The sequence below is a fragment of the Chrysemys picta genome, chromosome 8, assembly GCF_011386835.1.
Source record: "Chrysemys picta bellii isolate R12L10 chromosome 8, ASM1138683v2, whole genome shotgun sequence".
Lineage (NCBI taxonomy): Eukaryota > Metazoa > Chordata > Testudines > Emydidae > Chrysemys > Chrysemys picta.
In genome coordinates this window covers 98,161,444-98,184,897 of record NC_088798.1, presented here as the reverse complement: position 1 = coordinate 98,184,897, position 23,454 = coordinate 98,161,444, and the positions used below count along the sequence as shown (strand labels likewise).

At 41.3% G+C, this 23,454-nt stretch overlaps 1 protein-coding gene across 1 annotated transcript; it reads left to right on the top strand.

The window, feature by feature from the left end:
- The first annotated feature begins 1,624 nt into the window (after window positions 1–1,624).
- On the top strand, window positions 1,625–19,143 carry C8H5orf15 (chromosome 8 C5orf15 homolog). The gene is made up of 3 exons (XM_005297882.5): window positions 1,625–1,985; window positions 14,667–15,235; window positions 16,742–19,143. The coding sequence occupies exons 1-3, from the start codon at window positions 1,862–1,864 to the stop codon at window positions 16,871–16,873; spliced, it is 825 nt and encodes a 274-aa protein (XP_005297939.2). The 5' UTR covers window positions 1,625–1,861; the 3' UTR covers window positions 16,874–19,143.
- The last annotated feature ends 4,311 nt before the right edge of the window (window positions 19,144–23,454 follow it).

The following is a 23,454-nucleotide window of genomic DNA, read 5'->3' as shown; positions in this document are numbered from 1 at the left end:
AAATGAAAACATCTGTCTCGTCCGTTGCCTGCAGTGCCTCACGTATGTCTGCTGCTTTTTAACTCTACAAATCTATCACCTAGGGGTGCAGCTAGAGGTTGCGAAAGGTGCAATGCAAAATTAGGCCCTGATGTTGGTCACTTATCTGCGTGCTTAACTTTCCACCTGGGAGCAGTTTTATTGCTTAGGCAGCCGCTCCTCTGTGCAGCTCAGCCCGCTTGGCAAAGGGAAGGGCAAGGCAGTGCCTCAGCCTCTCCTTTTTCCAGGCCACACTGAACTCTGCCCCAGCTGCTCTGGGACACTGCCACCTTCCTTACAGGCCAAACCCACAGAAAAAACCCCAGCAGAAATTGGGCTTGTTTTTGGCTTAATTGGCTTGTGAGTTGCTTGTTGGCTCACTTCTCTTTTTTGATTGGCTCTCGGCAAGCAGGGGAGAGAGTCAGGGGTGCACACCACTGTCTCAGACTGCAGGCCAGGGGAATCTAGTCACAGACCGTTGGGGTTTTCAGGGATTAGCTTGATTTTGGGCTTATGATGAAAGTCAGGGTGCTTATTTACCACTGGAAAGTTGGCAACTGTCCCTTGTTCTGGCATTTACATTTTCATGTGAGTCATGGAGCATGAGGCCGAGGGTGACCATCTGTCCAGTTTTGGCCAGGACAGCCCCTTCTTTAAGCCCTGTCCCCCCCGTCCTGACTTTTTTTGGGCAAAAGTGAGCATGTCCCTCGTTTGCTTTTGCCAACTTGATCAGTGGACAGGAGCAAACGGGACAAATGACCATTTTTGTCAAAAAAGTGGGGTGTGGAGCAACGTGTGTGTGTGTGTGTGGGGGGGGCGAGTGCCGTGGGCCAGCCCCATGCAGGGGGAGGGGTTCGGGAGAACAATTTGGCCCGGGCGGGGGGAAGCTCAGACTAGCCCCACGCCGTGTCTCCTTTTTCCTTAAAAAAGAGTCACCTGAGTCAGGCCAGGCAGGGAGCAGCCACTAAAACCCGGGGGCCCCTGGGGGCAGTGCTGCTTAGCCCCGCAACAAACTTCCTCACGGGGGGGGGGGGGGCCGCGCGCCGCCGGTGTAGCCCCACAAAGTGCTCCCCTCCCCTTTTGCTACTGGGAGCGGTTTCTGCCACGCAGCGTAGCAGTTTGGTAAACACTCCCGGTCTGCTTCCTCTGGGGGGGGGGGGGGGGGGGATGGTTGCAAAACGGGAGGGATGGGGTTGTGGTGGAAAACACTCCCGGTCTGCTTCCTCTGGGGGGATGGTTGCAAAACGGGAGGGATGGGGTTGTGGTAGAAAATTCTGCCCCCTGCTCAGACCCTGACAGCCCCCCCGCTGCGATTTGCCCCCCTTAATCCTTTTAAACCCCCCCAAAGAGGAGGTAGCAAATCGTTAGCAGAAGTAAGGGCAGAGAGAGGGCAGAGAGAGGGCAGTGGCTACAAGAAGGTTACTGAGCATGCTCAGTACACCCAAAGTAGCAAAACGGGAGCGGGAGCATTTTGTGGGGCTACACCGGCCGTAGCCTTATAAACGGCCCAAGCACCGCCACACAGAACCCGCCCTGTCTGGCGCATGCACTAGAAGTCCAGCTCTAGCGGCCGCCGTGGAGTCTTCCCGGAAGTTCCCGCCCCCTCAAACAAGCGTATGCGGAGCCTTCTACGCCGCGTGCGCAGTAAGGCTCCTTACGGCGCGCATGCGCTGTCCCTTCCTTTTCTCTGTTACGGTGGCGGGGCGAGGAGTTCTGAGAGCGCCTAGGGGTGGAAGAGGGGACACGTCATCGTCGCGGAACCTCACAGCCTAGCAACGATAGGCGGGACCTAGCCACGTCCGAGTTCCGATTCCGAACCCATCACCCCACCCTGTCCGCAAAGATGGCCGCTGCCAGGGAGAGGATACGGGCAGCGGTGAGAGAGGCGTCCCCGCCGGGCCGGACCCTTTCCCTCCTCCTGCTGCTTGCTGGCCTGGCCTTGCCGGCCTGCGGCCTGGCGACCAATGGTGAGTGCGGGGGGCGCTCCGGCCCCGGCCGCGGAAGGGACTGGGGAGGCGCTGCCTGGGCTGCGGGGCCGGGGTGAATGGGGGAAACCTGGGCAGGGAGGGGCGCCGGGGTCGGAAGAGTGAGGGTCAGAAGAAGGCGCCTGGGAGGGCTGCGGTGGATAAACAGGCCCTCGGGAAGCCACCTCACCAGAGGTAAGAGAAGGGCTCGGGGTGAAGCGGGGACACCTGTCGAGGGCTAGGGAGGAGACAGCGTTGTCGGTGGGTGGGGGTGGGGGCCCTGTTCCGTTATTGGGAAAATGTTTAAAGCGGGGAGACACTCCATTTATTTTACTCAAGTGTGATTTAATGAGAAGTTTTTCCTCCACATCCCGTGGTAGGCCAGTTCTGCGTTTCCTGCTTTCCTTCCTCGCAGGGCTTTAATTTAGCATTTTTGAGTTCAGAAGTTTGGAAATCTGCAGCAGGTACCCTTCTATTTCAGTATCCTCATGAATGGCGAAGAACCCAGGAAGCTGTGTGCTGTGAACTCCTACCTGATTAAAATTAGGAGGATTCCTGTTGCTATGTCCCGGCTAGTGAGAGGTGTTGATGACAGGAATCTCAAACAATTAACTTTACGAGCAGACTTAAGATTTTCTACAGTATGGCGTTGTCTACACTGGCACTTCATCTGCAAAACTTTTGTCGTTCAGGGGTGTTAAAAAAAACACCCACCCCTACCCAATGACGAAAGTTTTACTGACACAAAGTGCTGGTCTGAACAGCGCTTTGTCGGCAGGAGCACTCTCCTGCCAACAAAGCCGCTTCTGTTTGTTGGGGGTGGACGTTTTTGCGCGCCTTTTAGCAGCATGGCTGTAGCGGTTTGTTTACCTGCCCCGTCCGCAGGTCCGACCGATTGCGGTTCCCACTGGCCGCAGTTCACCGCTGCAGGCCAATGGGAGCCGCTAGAAGCGGCGGCCAGTACGTCCCTCGGCCCGTGCTGCTTCTAGCAGCTTCCGTTGGCCTGCAGCGGCAAACCGCGGCCAGCGGGAGCCGCGATCGGTCGGATGGGGTAGGTAAACAAACCGGCCCGGCCCGCCAGAGGCTTTCCCTACACAAGCGGCGATCCCAGTTTGAGAAACACTGATTTAGACCATCCCTGACGGGTGTTTGTCTAATCTGCTCTTAAAAATCTCCAATGATGGAGATTCGACAGCCTCCCTATGCAACTTAATCCAGTGTTTAACCATCTTGACAATTAGGAAGTTTTTCCTAATGTCCAACCTAAACTGCTCTTGCCATAGTTTAAGACCATTGCTTCTTGTCCTATCCTCTGAGGTTAAGAAGAACAGTTCTTCTCCCTTCTCCTTGTAACAGCCTTTTATGTACTTGAAAACTGTTATCATGTCCCCTCTCAGTCTTCTCTTTTCCAGACTAAACAAACCCAATTTTTTCAATTTTCCCTCATAGGTCATGTTTTCTAGACCTTTAATCATTTTTGTTGCTCTTCTCTGCTCCAACTAATGGAGGACACCCTTCCCCTCCTCCCGCCACCCCCCCCCCCCCGTCCTTGGTAAATATATGGGTCACTCCCACCAGCTGATACATTAGATATTTCTCACCTTGTTTCTCTTCAGCAACATCTAGTTTTAATCTGTCTTTGTTGCTTTTAATGTTGTGCATTCCAGTGAATATGGAATGCTGACAGACTGCTTTATTTAACAGCATTGTCCTATGCACAAAGTATGCCTTTACAATATTTTTAAAAAGTTAAATATTCCTGGAGATATATGAACATACTGTTTACATGGTGCTTTGCTGATTGCACCAGGCTGTGCACAGTGTGAAACCATGCAAATAATCATGATTATATTTGATTATAAAAATGACTGAGACTTTTGGATAAAAGTACATGCTGAAGGTTAAGGGGCAGTATGAACCTCAGATTATATAAATATGGATCATCAAACCAATCCCTGAAGTGCAACCACCTCTAGGTTAAAGCTACTAGCATATGACATTGCATGACAATGCTATGTAACAGTACAAGACAAGGTGAACAATACTTTATCCAGTCAAAACTACAAGATACATTTTGGGAAAATATAATTTACATTTGTAAATAGGCTATGACTTCGGTGTTAAATCCCGACTTCTGGGAAAAGTGCCATCTTTCAGGGAAACATAAAACTGAAATTCTGACTATTTCTGGCTATAAGTACTCCCTAGGATTGTTTTGTGGCATCCATTCAGTGATCAGCATAGACACAGAAAGAAGATTTATGCTTTCTGACTCAGCGCCACTTTTAACAATAACTGGGTTTTCTTTGATTAAGTTTCCTTTTAAAGAGCTGACCAGGTGTGACTCTGAGTTCACAGCTCAAAGATATATGGCCAATTGAATGATGTATGTTTAACAAGAATTTTAAACTTTGTTATTCCTTAATTTACCTGTTTTACTGATGTAAAATAGCTTGGGGGGGGGGGGGGGAAGAACTCTATTTTCTAAATCATCCACAAATAGTATGACTTGAGTTCTTAAAAGTCAAATGCTTTATACCATACATAGTAGTAACTGCTGGATAGTTTTATTTCTGAAAGGGAGGTCCATTTTTGTAAATATAATTTCTGGTTAATAAGAACTTCTTGTCTTCTGCATATATGTAGGCTTTAGGAAGATTTCATTTTCAAAACCTCTCATTTTTTGCGCATTTTTAAAAATGCGAGGATGTACAAAACTGGATAGTTCAAAGGGAAAACTAACTTCTGCTATATTTGCATTTCATTTGTTTTAGCAATTACCTCAGGGTGCATCAAAATCCTACTCTATCTGGTGAGGTCACTTCCCAGTGTTAGCTGTCCAGCATATCCTGTGACCAGTAACTACAAATAGGAAACTGGATAAAATTAATTTTTTGCAACTCTTTCATAATTTTTTCATCCAAGTCAATTCAGCCCTATTGACTTCAGTGCAGGATCCACCCATATAAATTCAGTTGAGAAGCAGACTTTTATAAGCTTCTCTCATGCAGTGAGCTAAAAAGGTATATTTTGAGGTGAAAATACAAACGAATAAATTTGTCTTACAAATGTCTCAAATGTAAAGTGATAAACTTCAATTTATATGTAGGGCCTCCTCATGTTAGGTGTTGTGCAAACGCATGAAGACATGGCCCAGGTCCTGAAATTTTTTTTACCTTTGACGACTTTGTTTTCTCGTGCTCTTTTTCACGAACTAGATGTTTTTCCAGACCCGTGCACAAGTGATGGTTCTTTCTGTCACTGCAGCAAGGTCCTCCATCCAGGTCTCCCCAAAGAGTCAGCAAGCAAGCCAGTGCTTCATGGTTTGCACCTCACCGCACTCACATATATTCGTGTCTCTGACTTTAAATACCATTCCACGTGTAGTGGCAGCAAATAAATTAGGCTCCCAGCCATCACCTCTCTTGGGTGGAGACCTGTGTCTGTCTCCCTCTTGCCTGGGGTTTTAAGGCTGTGGAGCTCCTCGCCTTATACAGCAATATCCCCAGCAAGCTAGTCTGCCTAAAGGCCAACACCAGTGCTTTGTTTTCTCTCTGAAGGCTATGAACAAGGTATTGCTAGCAGTTACAAGGCACCTTGCTCTTTGTAAGCAAAGATCTTTATTCTTAAGGTAAAAGAATTAAAGAGAAAACAAATATAAAAACAATAAAAGTTCCTATATGCATTCTAAAAGTTTACCAGATGTCACTGCTCAGTCATATGAGGCCCTGGTAGGCCAAACTCTTTCCAGCCCTTCTGCAAGGGTCAGGGCCTCCATTGGCTAAAAGGTCTTGCCTATTTGGAGGTTCAGAAAGAAGGCCCTGAGTCAGTTTAAATCCAGCCATTTAGATCAAAAGATTTTCCTGATGGCTTCCGAAGGGGTGGTACCTCTCTAGAGGCGGTTATAACCTGTCTTAAGTGATTCGCCTTAAATACCCCCCCACTGGTTTTAGTTCCTGGTCGAGCTGTGTCGACGCTCTTCTCCTTGAGATGTATAAACTTAATAAACATGGTTCCCAAAGATGTTGCATGGGGTTTCAATATCTGTCATAAGGAGGAGGAATTATTTTTATTGTATTTGTTTTTATTGACTAGATTTCAAGTTGATGGTGTCTCTTTAAATATCTCCTTTAAAAGAATATACAAACAGATCTAAAAGGAAATGCCTTGCACAGTAAGCCATATTTCCTCTTTTCCAATTTCTTCATATAATGTGTATTGTGCTGTCTGCTTACAAAAAGGTAAGGAATTTTCAGTGGCTATACTGACTTCCTTGTCAGACTTTGTCTCAGTGTGTGACCTGTGTGAATGTCTCAATAACACACCATTTGATCTTACTGTAAACTTATCATATGGTATAAGTCTTGGTTGAATGAATCATCTGTTCTGATGGAATAATGTGGGAGAAATTTAGTGGCTCTGTGTATTGACTTCTTTCTTGTGATCTGTTGGCTCTCTATTGAAGCCTTTAAGTGTAATGATTTTTTTTGAGGCATTCACTGTCCACACCGAAAGTCTTTCATGTTTAATGCCATCAGTTACAGAAATAGGGCATTGATGGATTTCCTGGCAGAACTGTAGCTTTAGACATGGGGGATGCTCATCTTGGCATCACCAACCAAGCATTTATTTTTTCTGCAAGTAAAAACTAAAAAAAATTCTAAAATTTATGTAAAATTCCATCACTAGTAGCAAAGGTAATAATTTAAAGAAATAGTTTCCTTATATTTGGTAAATGGTACCTCTGTAGTCAAGACTAGATTGTTTGTGACTTACCTTTATTTTAGGAGCTAGAAGGCTCCATGATATCTAGCTCAACTTTGGTTAGTTGAGGGTTTTTTGTTTTTACAATTGGTTAAAGCCTATTTCATGTTGGAAAAGTTTGCCATATAAACAAAGAGTAGTTTGTTCAGCTTTAGTCCTTTATAAATGTACATGGGTCTGTGAGTAACTTGATTCATTCTACCGTCTGTATGACATGTTATTGATAAGTAATCTGACAAAAAGTGGCTAGATATTTTAGGTGCCAAAGTTTGTAATTTTCCAACATGCCAAAGAACTAATAAATTATTAAATAACCATAAATAATGGCACTGTTTTAGAAAATACATTCCTATGTGATTTTTGGCATGCGAAATGATTTTTCAAACTGCAGTACATAATGTGACTTTATTTTTTAAGCAGTCTCCTAATGTTTTGTGCTAGAGGTAAAGTGCCATAAACATGAGCAGTTTTATGGTCTGATCCTACAAGGTGTTGAGAACTTGGATTATCTTGCACATTTAGGCCTATTAGCCATTATGAGCTTTTTTTTTTTTCCTTACAGAGTGAAATGGGATTTTGTGTAATCAGATGCATCTCAATCCAGGACTTCACGTTGTATAGCTTATTTGGGGGGATGGCAAAAAACTTTTACCATCTGAAGGATTTTGTCTCTGCTCTGAGGGTTTGCCAGTATATTGGCAAACGCTTTTTAGTTTAGACAAGGCCCTAAGTCAGGGGCGGGCAAATTTTTTGGCCTGAGGGCCATATCGAGTTTCCAAAATTGTATGGAGGGCTGGTTAGGGGAGACTGCCTCCCCAAACAGCCAGGTATGGCCCAGCCCCCGCTCGCTATCCGACCCCCCCCCCCCCCGCTTCTCACCCCCTGATGGCCCCCCACCTAACCCCCCCGTTCCCTGTCCCCTGACTGCCCATGGACCCCCCCTGCCCCTGACTGCCCCCCGTTGCCCCATCCAACCCCTCCTCTCCTTCCTGACTGCCCTCCCGGGACCCCTGCCCCCATCCAACCACCCGTTCTCCCTGACCGTCCCTGGAATCCCTGCCCCTGACTGCCCCCTCCAGGACCCCTGCACCATCCAACCACCCCTTCTCCCCGACCGCCCCTGGAATCCCTGCCCCTAACTGCCCCCTACCACCCCATCCAACCCCACCTCTCTTTCCTGACTGTCCCCCCGGGACCCCTACCCCCATTCAACTCCCTGTTTCCTGCCCTCTGACTGCCCTGACCCCTATCCACACCCCCGCCCCTGACCACCACCCCGAACGCCCCTGCCCTCTATCCAGCCCCACCCTCTCCCTTACTGCGCTGTCTGGAGCACCGGTGGCTGGCGGCGCTACAGCTGCGCCGCCCAGAGCACTACGATAGGCAGCCGCGCCGCCCAGCTTGAATCAGCTACGCCACCGTGCAGCACAGAGCACTGGGTCAGGCAGCGCAGCTGCAGAGCCGCGGCCTGGCAAGAGCTAGCAGCCCTGCCGCCCAGAGCATTGCACCTGCGGCTCAGTGAGCTGAGGCTGCGGGGGAGGAGGAACAGCGAGGGAGGGGCCGGGGGGGCTAGCCTCCCGGACCAGGAGCTCAGGCGCTAGGCAGGAGGGTGTGGCCTGCAGGCCATAGTTTGCCCACCTCTGCCCTAAGTGGTAGAGCTGAATAAATAGTGGATTTTTTCAGGGTTTTTTTGGTGGGGGGGGGGAGCGGCAAATGGAAAAATTCCAAAATTTTGGTTCGTTTCAAACCAAAACTAAACTTGCCCTCTTCCCTCATTTTGTGTAGCGTCAGAGCAAATATTTAGTTACACCTGAAATAATTTTTTGGGGTCTCTTTTTGGTGTTTTTCACCCTTTTTTGGTTAGATACATTTCAAAAGAAAACTTCATTTCAGAATGAAACTTCAAAATGTTTTGTTTTGAAATTGTCAAAATGAAATGGTTCTGCATTTCAGAAACTGCTGAATTCTACCCGAAATCACAAATAGTTTCAGTGTTCTGAAAAATGCATTTTTCAGTGAATTTAATATTCACCAAAAATATTTCACTCTGGAGTATGAGTTCCATTGACTTTCACTGAGACTTGTGCTTCTAGGTCACTCAATTTTTTTTTTTAACTATAAAAACCCCACCCAAAATCACTTTGAATCCAAGGTTCTGGTTTGAAATGTATTGGGTTTTTTTTTTTTCATACAGAATGTAGAAACGCTGCCAACTTTGTTTATTCTAAACAATAAGTCTTCCAAACTCTAATAATATAAATATTCTTATGAATTTGGCTTATGCCCTGAAACACACAGGCTTAAAATCTCTAACTATTAGAGATCAATTTGAGACCAAATGTGGGGTCCAGGTTTATCTGATATCTGCATCCGCAGAGTTCTTATGCCTTCCTCTGAAGCATTTGGTACTGACTACTACGACAGAGGATACTGGACTCGATCGTGGCTCTGATCCAATCTTGCAGTTCCTATGTTCCACTTTTAAGTGTGTGTGTGTGTGTGTGTGTTTTTAGTGTAATCTATATACTTGTTACATAATTGTGATCCTGGACACTGTAAGGGTATGCTAATACAGGTGAATCGGAGTATTAAGATTTCTGCAGTAGAAATGAAACCTTTTAAAAAGTAAAGTCTACTGCTGATATTGTCAGACTGATTAGTTTTGATGTGAAATATATAGAGTAATTTTATTAGTTGTACTTGGTTTAAAATCTAGTGAGTAGTGAAGTTTTGCTGACATGCTAAAAAATTGCGCTAAGTTATCCTCTGTAGCAACTGAAAGTTATTGTCACATGCCAAGGAAGTCTTTTGACAGAATTTTTCATAATAGTTTCTCTAAAACTCAGAGCACAGATAAATGCAGTTTATTGCAGCTTTCAAGAAAGGCACTGTGACGGGTTGGATCACAGAAACCCCCTTGGGAGCTGCCACCAGATGTGCAAAGACTACCCCTGCTTCTGTTTTCCCTGCCAGCTCAGGACTCCAGCACCCTGTCTTGCTGAGCCAGACACTCCTGTCTGGCTCCAGACACAGACCCAGGGTCTGAATCTCCTGTCCCAAAGCTGCAAGTTTACCTGAAAACAGCTCGCAGTAGTGCGCTTGTCTTTAGCACTCAGATGCCCAACTCCCAATGGGGTCTAAACCCAAATAAATCCGTTTTGCCCTGCATAAAGCTTATGCAGGGCAAACTCATAAATTGTTCGCCCTCTATAACACTGATAGAGAGATATGCACAGTTGTTTGCTCCCCCAGGTATTAATACATACTCTGAGTAAATTACTAAATAAAAAGTGATTTTATTAAATACAGACAGTAGGATTTAAGTGGTTCAAAGTAGTAACAGACAGAACAAAGTAAGTCACCAAGCAAAATAAAATAAAATGCGCAAATCTATGCCTAATCAAACTAAATACAGATAATCTCACCCTCAGAGATGTTTCAGTAAGTTTTTCTCAGACTGGACACCTTCCAGGCCTGGGCACAATTCTTTCCCCTGGTACAGCTCTTGTTGCAGCTCAGGTGGTAGCTAGGGGATTCTTCATGATGGCTTCTCTCCCCCTCTCTTCTCTTCCCCCCTTTATATATCTTTTGCATAAGGCGGGAACTCTTTGTCTCTCTGGGTTTCCACCCCCCCTCACTGGAAAAGCACCAGGTTAAAGATGGATTCCAGTTCAGGTGACATGATCACATGTCACTGCAAGACTTCATTACTCGTTTGCCAGCACACACACTTATACAGGAAGACTCACAGGTAAATACAGCCATCTGCAGACAATGGGAGTCATCAAGATTCCAAACCATCATTAATGGTCCACACTTTACACAATTACAATAGGCCCTCAGAGTTACATTTTATATTTCTAGTTTTAGCTACAAGAGTGGTACATTTATACAAATCAGATGATCATACTCAGTAGATTATAAGCTTTGTAATGATACCTTACAAGAGACCTTTTGCATGAAGCATATCCCAGTTACGTTACATTCACTTATTACCGTATTTTCTCTAAAACCAGCTCAGTTACATTATATTGACTTATTATCAAGTTTTTATAAAACCATATAGACTGCACAACGTCACAGGCACTTTAACATTTTAATGTGGAGTAAAAATTAGATCATTATAAGTCAGTCAACCTTATTTCATGTGCCATGCCTTGAACAGCACAATCATTAACGAAGAAAAATATACTACGAATAAATGCTGTGAAATTTGCTACTTTGTTAAATGGCTTGGTAGGTGGTTTTTAGTACTACGTTGTAAACCTGCTAAACACTTCCATTGCAAACACACAAAAATATTGAACAGTAAAACTGCTGAAAGTGGAATTAAAGAAAAACGTCTTAATCACCTCTTAAAATATAACTTCTGTATCAGTTTTCTGTGTGCTTATATATAGTCATGTGACCTCTGCCCTTTAACATTGTTAGTGAATTCATAGTTTGGTGAGTAAAGACCTTTTAACCACCAGTCATAAAGCAGGCAAAGCAACGTTTTTTCCTAGACTAATTTCATTGTCTTGGCAGTTGAGCACATTTGCAGGGTGTAGGCATAGTGTGCACATCACACAAACCCAGTGCCTGTTTAGAATGTTTAGCTGGGACACCAATAATTCTATAAAGTCAGATGATAATATCAGAGTGCTGATTATTTTGTTAAATGGGTCAGACTCTGGAAAAAATCAATGCTCTGGTCTTTTCAATTTGGGTTCTTGATCGTTTTAAGCCTTGTAAGCATTCACAGTGTCCTTTAGCGCTTGTGCTGCTTATACATAGCTTCAGAGCTACTTGCAAGCGGTGAAAATAATTTCTTGCTCCCTTTCTATCTCACAGTCTTAATAGTGGGCTTCTCTTCTTGTTTGGATGATTGGAGGTAGGCCAGACCTTTGTTCTACCCAGAGAACAGGACAGCCCCTTCTGAGTCTTTCCCAGATTTCTCTTTTTGGGACTTTGGGTTTGAGGTACTTTGGGCTTAGGTATTCTTCCTTCCTCCATCTGCCACCTGGGTGAAAGATCGCAACAAAGAGGAAAAAAAGGGAAGGCCAAGTCTAAGAAATGTACTGTGTTCATCATACCTGCAACCTAGCACAATTGTGTGGCTTTTCTGTCTTGCTAGGCTTCTCAGTAACTCTGAGAATTTAAATGTGTCGGAGAAAGCTGGGGATATTTTCATTATTTATTTATTTATTTATTTATTTTATTTATGTGTATTACCAGAGGTCCTAGCAATGGACCAGGACCCCATTGTGCTAAGCATGATATAAAAATAAAACAAAGAGATGGACAGTCCCTGCACCAAGGTGCTTTCCGCTAAGTATTCTGTAATACTACAGGAGTCTTGTATGTAAGACATGGGAGGTAATTGTCCACTCTTGTTTGCAGTAGTGAGGCCTCAACTGGAGTACTCTGACCTGTTCTGAGCGCCACACTTTAGGAAAGATTTAGACAAATTAGAGAGTCCAGGGGAGGGCAACAAAAATGATAAAATGTGGTTAAAAAAAAAATCTGAATTATAAGCTAAGGTTTTTCTTAAAAAGTGTAATCTTGGGCAAAGAAGACTGAGAGGGGACGAGATAAGTTTTCGAATATGTTAAGTGCTGTTATAAAGAGAACTGTGATCAGCTGTTCTCCATGTCCACTGAAGTTGGACAAAAAGTAATGGGCTAATCTGCAGTAAGGGAGATTTAGATTAGCTATTAGGGAAACTAATAAGGGTAGTTAAGCTCTGGAATAGGCTTCCAAGGTGAGGTTGTAGAACCCCCATCATTGGAGGTTTTTAAGAATAGATTGGACAAACCCCTGTTGGGGTGTTCCAGGTTTGTTTAGTCCTGTATTGGCGCAGGGGCCGGATTTGACTTCTTGAGGTCTCTTCCATGATTCTGATACCTGCCTTATTCTGTTGGGATTTCCTCATCAAAAGGACTGAAAGAGGTATACCTCCATATTTGTATCCACATGTATCATCGCAGGTATCTGCATTTTTTTTGTTACCACTTTCTTGAGATCCTTCTGGGAAAGGTGCAGAAGATGCAGTTACATGTCCTAGCCAGGACAAGGGGTCGTTTTTTCCCCCTGATCACTTACGAGAGTGTGGAAAAACCCACTTTTGTGATCGTGGGACGTGAGGAATTCAAGAAAGGAAATTCTCAGATGAAAACAAATTTTCCTTTTTCACTGGAAAACATTGATGAAGTGGGAAACGGGGGCCCTGTAAAAGCTGTAATTTTGAGGTGAATTGTGATTTCTTGGCTGTAAATTACATTTATTAATAGATTAATTCTTCATTTCTTCTATAAGTGCAATCTTTTTCATCATTTTTGCTGACCTTCCAGATAGTGTTCATGGTTTAAACAGATATATCATTTCTTTATGGAGTAAGTTAGTGGTGTTCTTGATTTGTGCTAATTTATATACTTCTGGTGGAAGACAGTGGTGTGACATATTGACCATTTTGTGCAATATCCTGAATTAATTTGTATTGAATTAAGTTAAACCTTATTGAATTAGTTTATTATCTTTTGGGGTTAATTGTATTAAAAATTCAAATTTTTATGTTCTACTGTGAAATTGTATGGAACTTCTTTAGCAGGAAGACAAGATTACTCTGGAAGTTATTAGGAACTTCAAAGGGCTTTTTGGAACAGTACATGTGAAGTGGGTTTCCTAGGAAGTATCTGGGTGTGAGTGGAATGCAAATTCTCCCCTCCTAAGAATCTCTTCAAGCAACACCCTAGGGAGTGAGGAGTTTTGCAGTCTTAGAGGAGCAGGAAAATAACACTACAGGTGCAGGTTGAAACCTGAGTTGCAGTTTTCCTGGCCCCTAGGTGAGTGGGAATGGGATGCCACATGCACCTTAGGTTTCATCCTCAAGCTTTAATGTCATATTCCAGGTTCTCCAAAGATTACTACTATCTTCTAGGTAGGTGGGGCAAGTCTCAAAAACTCTGATGTTTCTGTAGGGTGGCCTTTTTTTTAAACCCAACATTGACACCATAAGAATACAAGGCACTTTGTTGCTTTGCATATCACCTTCAATATCATGACACACACTGAAAATAAGGACAATCAAAGGTTAGTGCTGATAGTTCAGTAACTTAGATTGGTGGGCGAAGTGGAAAGAAAACAGTTTGATCTGCAGGTGAAGTGTCAAGCTAAGCTTTCAAGTTCCTGGTTTCTCTTCATTCATGTGGGTCTTTTAAAATGAGTTATTGAAACTAAATCCATTTTTCACTTAAAGGTGAAAAGTGGTTTCTGAGGTTGATAGACTTGAGTTTTGGTTCTGTGGAAGTAAATATGAGACTTTTTTAAAATTTAATTTAATATTGAGATCTTCTATTCTAAATACCAGTGCAGAATGAATTTGTAAATGCATCTATCTCTTCTTTGCTAACACTTGTGTGTGCTATGGTAGATTGGGAAATTTTATCTGCCTGTCGGGTTTTTGCACTAATCAACTCCATCCACTTATAAATATACTAGAAGAAGTTCTTCAGAAAAGGTGTGAATATGGTATTTGAAAATATAATGAACTTTACTTACAGGGGTCTGACATTTTTAGAGTAATATCTCTTTAAATCTTGGGGTTTATACGTTGCAAGACTTGTCAACGCCACAATGAGATCTTTTACTATTGTAAAACAATGCATAGTAACCAAAACCTATATTTCAAGTCACTAAACAGTTTAACATACTAGTGTAGCATGCTTTATGATCCCTGTTCCATTTTTCTCAGTTGTGAACTGGCAGAATTGTATATTCTGACTTTAAAATCCATAAAACCGTTGCACTCCAAAATGGACCTAGTCCATTGTGGTATGACTTCCTTGTAAAATAAGTCAAGAGACTTAGTGAGTATGTTTGTACACAAATCTAAAGAACAATAACAAACATAGAATAAATGTCTTTTCTCCCTTCCCCCAGCTACTGCAGATGCTACTAAAAATGACAGTGAAGTGTTAAATACATCTCAGATTTCAACACCCAGTCTGCCCACTTTGATAACTACAACAAAAAAACAATCCTCTGCAACTCTTAAAGTCGATAATATTGTCACGCTTGGATCAGCTATTGTGAAGGATGACCCAGCCACATCTGTTACAACTCATTCCACATCTGTTAGCCCCATTTCACAAATGGATGTGGATGCTTCTGAAGATACTAAAATTGAGGAAGAGGATCTCCTAACAGACTTCAAAGACATACTGAATAGTTCACCACCAACAGCAAAAGAAACTATGGAGCCTGATGGGCGTGATGACTATGGCCCTTATGAGGTGATGCCCAATTCCAGATATAATACAGACCCAAATTTGCTGGAAGATGAGGAGACTGATAGCTTTGACAGTTATAATGAGCACATGAAATCTCTTGATGCCAAGATAAAGGACTCTGTCGCAGGATTGGAAGAAGACACCCATTTCTTTTTCCACCTGGTTATTATTGCCTTCTTAGTAGCTGTTGTTTATATCACATATCATAATAAGAGAAAGGTAGGTATACTATGAAAGCGAGATGAAAAATTCCACTTTAATATTTCAAAGTAATTTTTGCTTTGAAACCTTGAACAACTTTTTTTTTATAAAAACTACTTAGTTATGCTAAGGTCTAAGTACACTTACAAATGGTATTCTGTTTTGTGATCTTAATATGCAGATCATTAATATCTGTACAAAAAAGCAAGCTAATTTAGAACCACAAGCATTTTAGGTTGGGAAAAATCAATTAAATGATAACATCAGGAATCAATCCGTTCAGTAATATGCTATGATGGAATATATGGTTTCTAGAAATAAGATCAAGGGAAAGTTGAATGAAGGTGATTGATGAACTAATTTTGGGTCTGCACAGGATTATAAACCTCAATTTAAGGAAAATTTAATCTTCAGTAAAGTGAGAATGTTCCTGAGATAGTGATAATGCTTACAATTTGAGACCATCTTTGAATTGTAGATATGCCTAGGATTTAACCCTTGCCCCATCACAACTTGATAATTAGCATGTTGGGTTACTTTTGTTTGCAGTTCTAACAAATATCTCTGACTGTAGATAATAGATGATGCAATCAGACCACCATTGAAATATTTTTCTCCAGTCTAATCAGTGTTATCTTATTTCAGAATCTAAAGATATTACATGACAGCCTACATTTTATTTCAAACTTGTGTGCATTTTCTTAATGTAATGCTCCAAGAAGTTTAAATATGTTTCTCTTTCCCCGCTCTTTTTCTTTATCCCTTTAGCTAACTTTGATTATTTGGCCTTCTGTTTTATTGGATCTGAAACTAACATGGCTAACTTATAACACCATATTATGCTAAAAGCAACTGCATTGCTGAGTATAAGTAAAATTTTCGGAAGTGCCTATGACATGTTTGGAAATAGGACTTGGATCAAGGACTAAATTGCTAGGTGCTGTTGAAAATTTTCATCTTGGTTTTCTCCTGTGTCAGCACAGAGACATGGGGATTTTTGTCTTCACAACTCCCATAACTACTGCTTGATGCTGAGAGTACGCAGACTTGGGTTGGGTTGCCACTTCATGCTCCTTCATTGCTGGAGAGTAGCAGCAGAAAATACTCTAGTGCTGAAACTACAGAATCTTTTCCGTATTCTCCCACTGGCAACAACAGTGTAAATTCCAGGGTATATCAGCCAAAGGTTTTTACCAACATTACCTAACACTGACTTTGCTGAAAACTTGAATGCTGTTAATACTAATGCTATGGCCATTATGGAGCTGTACCTGTTCTAGCCAAATGGTGGGAGAAGTCTTGGTGTGGACAAGAGGTGGGTTAGCAATGAGTGGATTAGTTATGGGGAGGAATATGTGGCGAGTACAGATAGCACTGTGAATTTTAGCTAGCAACTGTCATGCTGGTAGCTCTGGATGGGACACTGTGATTACAAATGTAGCTGTTATATTAGCTGACAAAAGTGAAACATTTGCACCACATTGTCATTTCATCTGTATCAAAATTGGTTGTGATTTCTTCCAGATCTTCTTATTGGTCCAGAGCCGAAGGTGGCGTGATGGTCTTTGCTCGAGAACAGTGGAATATCATCGTTTAGATCAAAATGTTAATGAAGCAATGCCTTCACTGAAGATAACCAATGATTACATTTTTTAAAAGCATCAATTTGCTGAATTAGTCATTTTCTTTGCCTGACTTTTTATATAATGTTGTGCAGTGTCTGCCATAAAGAGTTTGTACTGAAATGAGAGGTGTCTCTTGCCTGGATGGGTTTGAGATTAAAGCTCATGTAAAACAAAGGGCATGTATTATTAGCATTAAATTCTTTGTCGACAGTCAAGTTTCAAATCACATGTACAGAAACTAGATTTAAACAATGTATTTCACTTGTTTTTTTCCTTTATTTCATTTTATTTTGTGCATTCTTTCCTTCTGTCTAGAGCAATGCCAACAGGGCTAATATAAAAATGTGGGCATAAAACATCTTAGATCCGATAAATTGAGTCTGCCATCACTGAATCACATTGTCTTTTTCTGCAAATCATTAATATAGCTCATAAATCCTGCTATCTTACACGGTTTAAAAATATTTTTTCCATGTATAGATTGCTTAGTGCTCCAAAACTTTCTTCTAGATATCTTTTGGCTAACTCAGACTCTTCTCACGTTACGCTACCTTATGTGACAAGCTTTATGCTGATATTCTTCTCTAGATGCTTCATTCAGTAAAGTATTTTACAATAATTATGTACCAAGCATGACTTGAAATCAAGTTATACCTTACATTTCTTTGGAATATCCCAGGTTTGTATGACAGTATTGCTGTTTCTTGATTACCCAAGATTTACTCTGTAACTATGCTTATGGAAACTTCATCTATCTTTTAAGATTAGTGAATTGGAAATAAGCTTCATAGTGTAATTATTTATAAAATAAAAATATACCTAGCAGGCAAGTGCAACAAAAATTTCCCCTGAATTTTAAGGCAGTTATGGTGTGCAATCATGTGGTTTCTTGTATACTACAAACATGTTAAGTCTGGGAATGTAAGAGTGATTGTTTTTGATATTATCCTAAACACAAGTAATTGGCAGGTGGGGTAGAAATTAAAAGTGTATGGGTTGCCATGATCTATGGACAACACTGCACCTTGATTTAATTTTGAGAGAATTAATCTTACATGTGAATTAGGTGTACAGCAAGTTATTGGTATGTTTGTTTTTTTACCTTGTCCTATGTAGTTCAGCTATTTGTTTTTCCATGAGATGTAAAATATACAATTTCATAGTTTTTCCTTTTTGTACATTGTGTGATTTAATGTTCAGAGCTGATAAATATCTAAATAATGGTGACTAAGAACCACAATTAATGACTTGGTATACAAGTGGTAATGTAAAGTTTTGACTTTTTTCAAAACTTTACAGATGTTCGCATGAGAAGAGTTGTGATGGCATATGTTATGGGTGAAATAGTTCATAAATAGTAAATTCCTACAGTTACATGCTTTCTTTTGATAACCATAAGAAAGTGAAGCCTAAACAATATGCCAGAACTATTTTCTTGCAGTAATTTTTATCATATTTGGACTTGTTTCACGTAATATTTTGAATAATTAATTGGGAAGAATATAAGTTTCTGTTTTTATAATAACTTGATCAGTTTGAACATGTTCATGTTAAGTAGCATATTCCAGTGACAGTGAATAATTTATCTTCTGTTTAGGGTTGAACAAAGCATTGCAAACTATCTTTTGGCACTCAAAACAACTGTTTTTGCCATTCATTATGTGTGGATTCATTCCATATGGAATCCTTTATATGATTATATAGGCATGGTATGTGTGACACTTGCACTTTCCAGCACCTCAGCTGCCATTCATCTCAACCAAGTCTTGTGGAGTCAGGTTTTCAATAAGTGTCACCTTGTGTAGTATCATTATTTTTTTCCCAGTAGAAATGTGTAAGAATAACAAATTAGAAAAATTGTCAAGTGCGTTATTTTTAAACCCACCTTAACTATAGTTTTCAGAATATGGGGGGAGGGAGAGAAAGTGTCCAAGCCATAACAACACTGATATGTTAAATTTGTATTGAAACAGTAACAAAATACATCTATTTTTGTTTTGTTTGTGGAGTTCATGGATGCATTACTTTCTCTTTCCATTTGAGTCATCCTCAGTTCTGTGAAGTACAGTTCTCACCTTTACTGATAAACCATAGCTTTAATTAGGCCTGCTAGAATTATTCCCCACTCAGAAGGGCTGAAAAAACAATATCCTATTACAAGATATGCATTCTTTGCCTGTATTGTAGCAAATGCTTTCTGGGGAAAATGAGATGGCAAACTAACCAGCCATATCTTATTCTTAAGAGACTAAGAATGGTGTCTTGAAATGTAAATGATTAAAACTATAACAGTTATGACAATACTATCTATTTTTTTCCCCAAAAATGTGCCTTCGTCATTTTGCGACAGTCATTGTGATTGTTTTTTGGTTTTGCATTTAAAGTACAAGTGTCCTGTCTGTTTTATGTACAAAATGTAGCTTATCTGTCCCAAATGTTCAGCACACAAATTCAGTAAAACTTGAATCTTCTAATGACTTACAAGAAAATTTGGTCAATTTCAAAGTTCTATTAATTACAAGTAGTTTCCCCTTCCCCCTCCCCAAAACAGTTTGAGCTTCATGATTATTCCTTCCCTTCTGGCTTAAGAACTACACTTTGAAAGCCAAAAATTTGCACAGAAAGTGAGTTTGGTGGGTTCTCTGGGGTGGTTTGTTAATTAAACAAAAAAGTTGGTAGTCGTCCTAAATGAATTCTTATGCACTGTGGTTAGCTGACAGACCAAGATTTACAATGTCTTTGGGGTAACTGATTCATCAAAGATGGTTCAAGTGTGAAGGATCAAATATGTGTGCATCTGTGTCATCGTTCCAGTGTAAACTGCACCTTAGACTCCTTTTCAGTCCGTCATGTAACAGGCTTGGCTTCCTTCACTCTCCGAGGAACTATGTGGTCCACCTACTGTTAAACTGGATCTCTGGGCTGCAGCCCTCCTTTTTTCCCAGAACGTTAACAGGACAGGCTAAACTCCATTTGGCACCAGTAAGCCCATTCGCTTTGGGGGTCTGCATTTCAAGTGACTCAAAAAGAGCATCATTAGAACAACGTAGCATTTTATTGCCAAAAGGAACACAGCATTTAGGAAAATGGGTTAACACAAGAGTCCTGTTCCCATTAAGCCTCTCTAGCTGTAGCTCAGTTTGGTCCAGTTTCTTCTCATCTCTGTGTTGGGGGAGAGAACATGCTGTGCCCAAGCCGGCTTGATCTCAGACCTGGGCTACACTCAACATTTAGGTTGACATGCCACGTCGCTCGGGTTTGAAAAACCTTCACCCCTGAGTGACGTAGCTCTGCCAGCCTAATCCCTAGTGTAGATACAAGTAAGTCTGTGGGAGACTGCTTGTCGGCCTAGCTGCTGTTGCTCCTGGAGGTGGTGTTCCTACAGAACAACCCGTTCTATAGGTGTAAACTCTGTCTATAGCATGGGACTTAGGCCAGTGTAGTCTCTGTAGTGTGGCCATATTCTCAGTCAGTTTTGGTATCCCTCTGTTGGCTGACAACTAACTCACCCATCCTCCTTCCTGATGCCCCCATTTTTAAGGTTTGGGAACCCCATTGATTCTAGGCTTCACCTTGGGAAGAGTAAACCATTCTAGCCTCAATGGAGCCAGCTAGGTAGCTGATACTTAATCCATGGCTGTCCCTGTCGCTTCTTTGAAGATGCCTCTTATTTTTGCCATTGTTTAATTTCCTTTGGTTTCTCCCTTAACAGCCTCCTTTGATTTAACTCCTGGCTGATATCAAACAGGTCTACCCCTCAGATTATGTGAGATACACTTAAAAAAAACAAAAAACAACAACAAAAAAACTACACAAGTCCTTCAGTGTGCTTTCCGCCCCCCTGCCCTTGAATGGAGAGTAGGTGGGGGAGCTGAATCGGTATATTGTGCCTGCAAGTTTGGGGAAGGGGGTTCCAGAAAGCTGGCATCCCTATGCAGGAAAGGGTAAAATTGTGTGTTGTCGGTGAGTGTTGCAGTGGTGAGGGATGTGTGTGCCTGGGTGGAAGAGTATAATGTATGTACCGTTAGATGCTCTATCTTGCTTTTGTGGTTAGATACGTATGCAACCTTTGTTCATATCCTACATAGAGTTTGTGTGTGTACTGTATGGGAAAGGAATGGTTCATGGGGAAAAAAACATGTCATGTTCCCTAGCTTTCACATCATTGGGGATTACTAAAATTATTTCTGAAAGTTTATTTAAGAATTCAGTTTTTTTTATTGGTCTTGTATTTTAACTCTGAGGGACAAGTATTATCACTGTAATCTTACTACTCTCTAGCTGTCCCTTGTTTTAATCTAAGTTTGTGACTGGAGCGCTCATATTCATAAATTTTCTTTTAAAAAGGTATCGAGTCTGCAGTCTTCACCTCTGAAAATTCTCTTGAAAGTATATGCCTGAAATTAGAAACAGCATAATCTTGAATGTATTGATCCTCTAAAGTCGGGGGATGAGGGGTGTGTGAAGTCTTGAGCTGGCTGACTTTGACATCTTAAACTCGATACACAAACATAACCCCCATCCCAGCACTATGCAGTTGACAAAGTACATTAGCTTACAAAGTATCTATAACAAAGGTTGACACCCAAATTGACACACGTGAGCACATACCCACCCCCACCATTCTGTGAGCAACCAGGCTGGCTCTCCTAACGCAGAGATGGGAATCTGTATTGACAAAAGGTGCTGCTCCTTTCCTTTAATATAGTTTAGCCTGTAATACACAATTTTCATCTTGTTTAAACTGTTTTATGCAAATATTCAAATTTTAAATAAGGCTCCTATATATGGTACTTAAGGGATACTTATTTGTATGTTTTAAATTCACAAGAAATTAACATGGATGTGAAATCCTTGAAGTTCTTTAATTAACATATACCGTTGGGTTTTATGTTGGGCAATCATTAGCGACGTTCATTTTCAGAATTTTAATGCATTATCTGCCAGGGCTGAATAGTCATAAAATTGACAAATGCTTTAGCCTGCTGTCCCTAGAGAGGGGTTTGAAAATATAAGATTAGACAACTGTTGAAGTCTGGCAGAAAGCTCTCCCTTGTTTGTGTGGCTGTTAAGCATTACAAAAACCCATTCCAATTATGATCAGGTAATATTGGTATCCTACAAATTACAAGCCAGTTAATGGATTGCTATCACTTGCACTTCCCAACTGACCGTTAATAACTGGCACCAACTGTGTTGGTCTGTGTCCCAAAACCCGGGCTTTGGAAGAGTGAATTCCAAAAAAGAATGTCACCAGGAATATTCTATCTGATTGTAACTGTGTATAAGGGCAGAGGCAGAAGTGGGAAAGGGGCAGAGGTACTGAATAAAAAGAAACTTTGAGATGACAATTTCTATTAACTTCAACTTCAAAGATAGACCATGGCTGTACCTTCTGCAGTACTTGTTGCAGTGCTTTTCTTATCCTCATTCTGTAAAAAGACAAAACATACATCTTTGTAGAGAAAAAAGATCTGTAATGTAGACAGAAGACCTCTGCACATTAAGGAATTTTCTCTGTCACTTGCAATATTATCTGGACTGTTACTTTAATTGGTCACACCTGTCTGGTGTTTGCCTCTTAAGTTGATGGCTTGATAACATAGCTCCAACAAAGGACGAAAAATTTCATGTAATCCAACTCACCACCACAAAAGTAGTGCGTATTTCATCCATTGTGTAATAAAGGAACTATTTGCTGACCAGGTAAGCAGGATCGAACTGTTGCTTTCTGTTTTTAATTGAATTTGCCAGTTAGAAATTTAGTAACAGACAATCAAATATTCATAAAGTACTGAGATCAAATGGTAGAGGAAGAAACAAGCAAATTTATGTCAAAAATCTTACCTACAGGAGAAGTCTTGATGAATTCTTCCCCTGGAGAAAGGAAACTTTCTGCTATTAAGATGAATTATGACTTCCCTCAGTATTCTGATACAAGGAATAGAATTCCTGAAGAGTTTTCTTATTAAGAGTTAAAGCTCTATTTAGGAAGGTTCTCGTGCGTGATTTGATCTATGAAATGAGGAAAGAAATAATGAATAGGAGAGTTTAAACAAATGATACATTTCACTTGTAGGAAATCAGATCTTTTAAAATATTTGTAGTTTAATTTTCATTTAGTACCATTGCATGTTGTTCGGCTCAGTCACCTGTCCTTGGCTTCTGCTCAGCTGCATGCAGGGTGAAAAGAGAATGGTTTATCTGAGTTGGATGGGTTGAGTTATAGAAAACTCATTTGCAGTAAGATTTAAAAAAAGTAATGCTTCAAATAAGATAAAAGATAACAAAAATGGTTAGAGGGAGACAGACTTTGGGGAAGAAAGATTAATTTGTGGCCCTAGAGATCTGGGGTCAATTTCCAGTAGATTTCTTGAGTGACATTGGACAAGTTGTAGGCCAAGCTGGACAGAACATAGCTCAACATTTTCAAAAGTGCATCCAATTTTTGGTGCCCAACTGAGGCACATTGGGCATGATTTTCAGAAGCTCCCACTAAAGACTGTGAAGGCATCTCGTATTGAGAACCCAGACCTCAATTTCTATCAGTGAATTAGTGGCCACTTCTGAAAATTTTGCTCCTTAACTCTGTGCCTCAATTTCATATTTTTA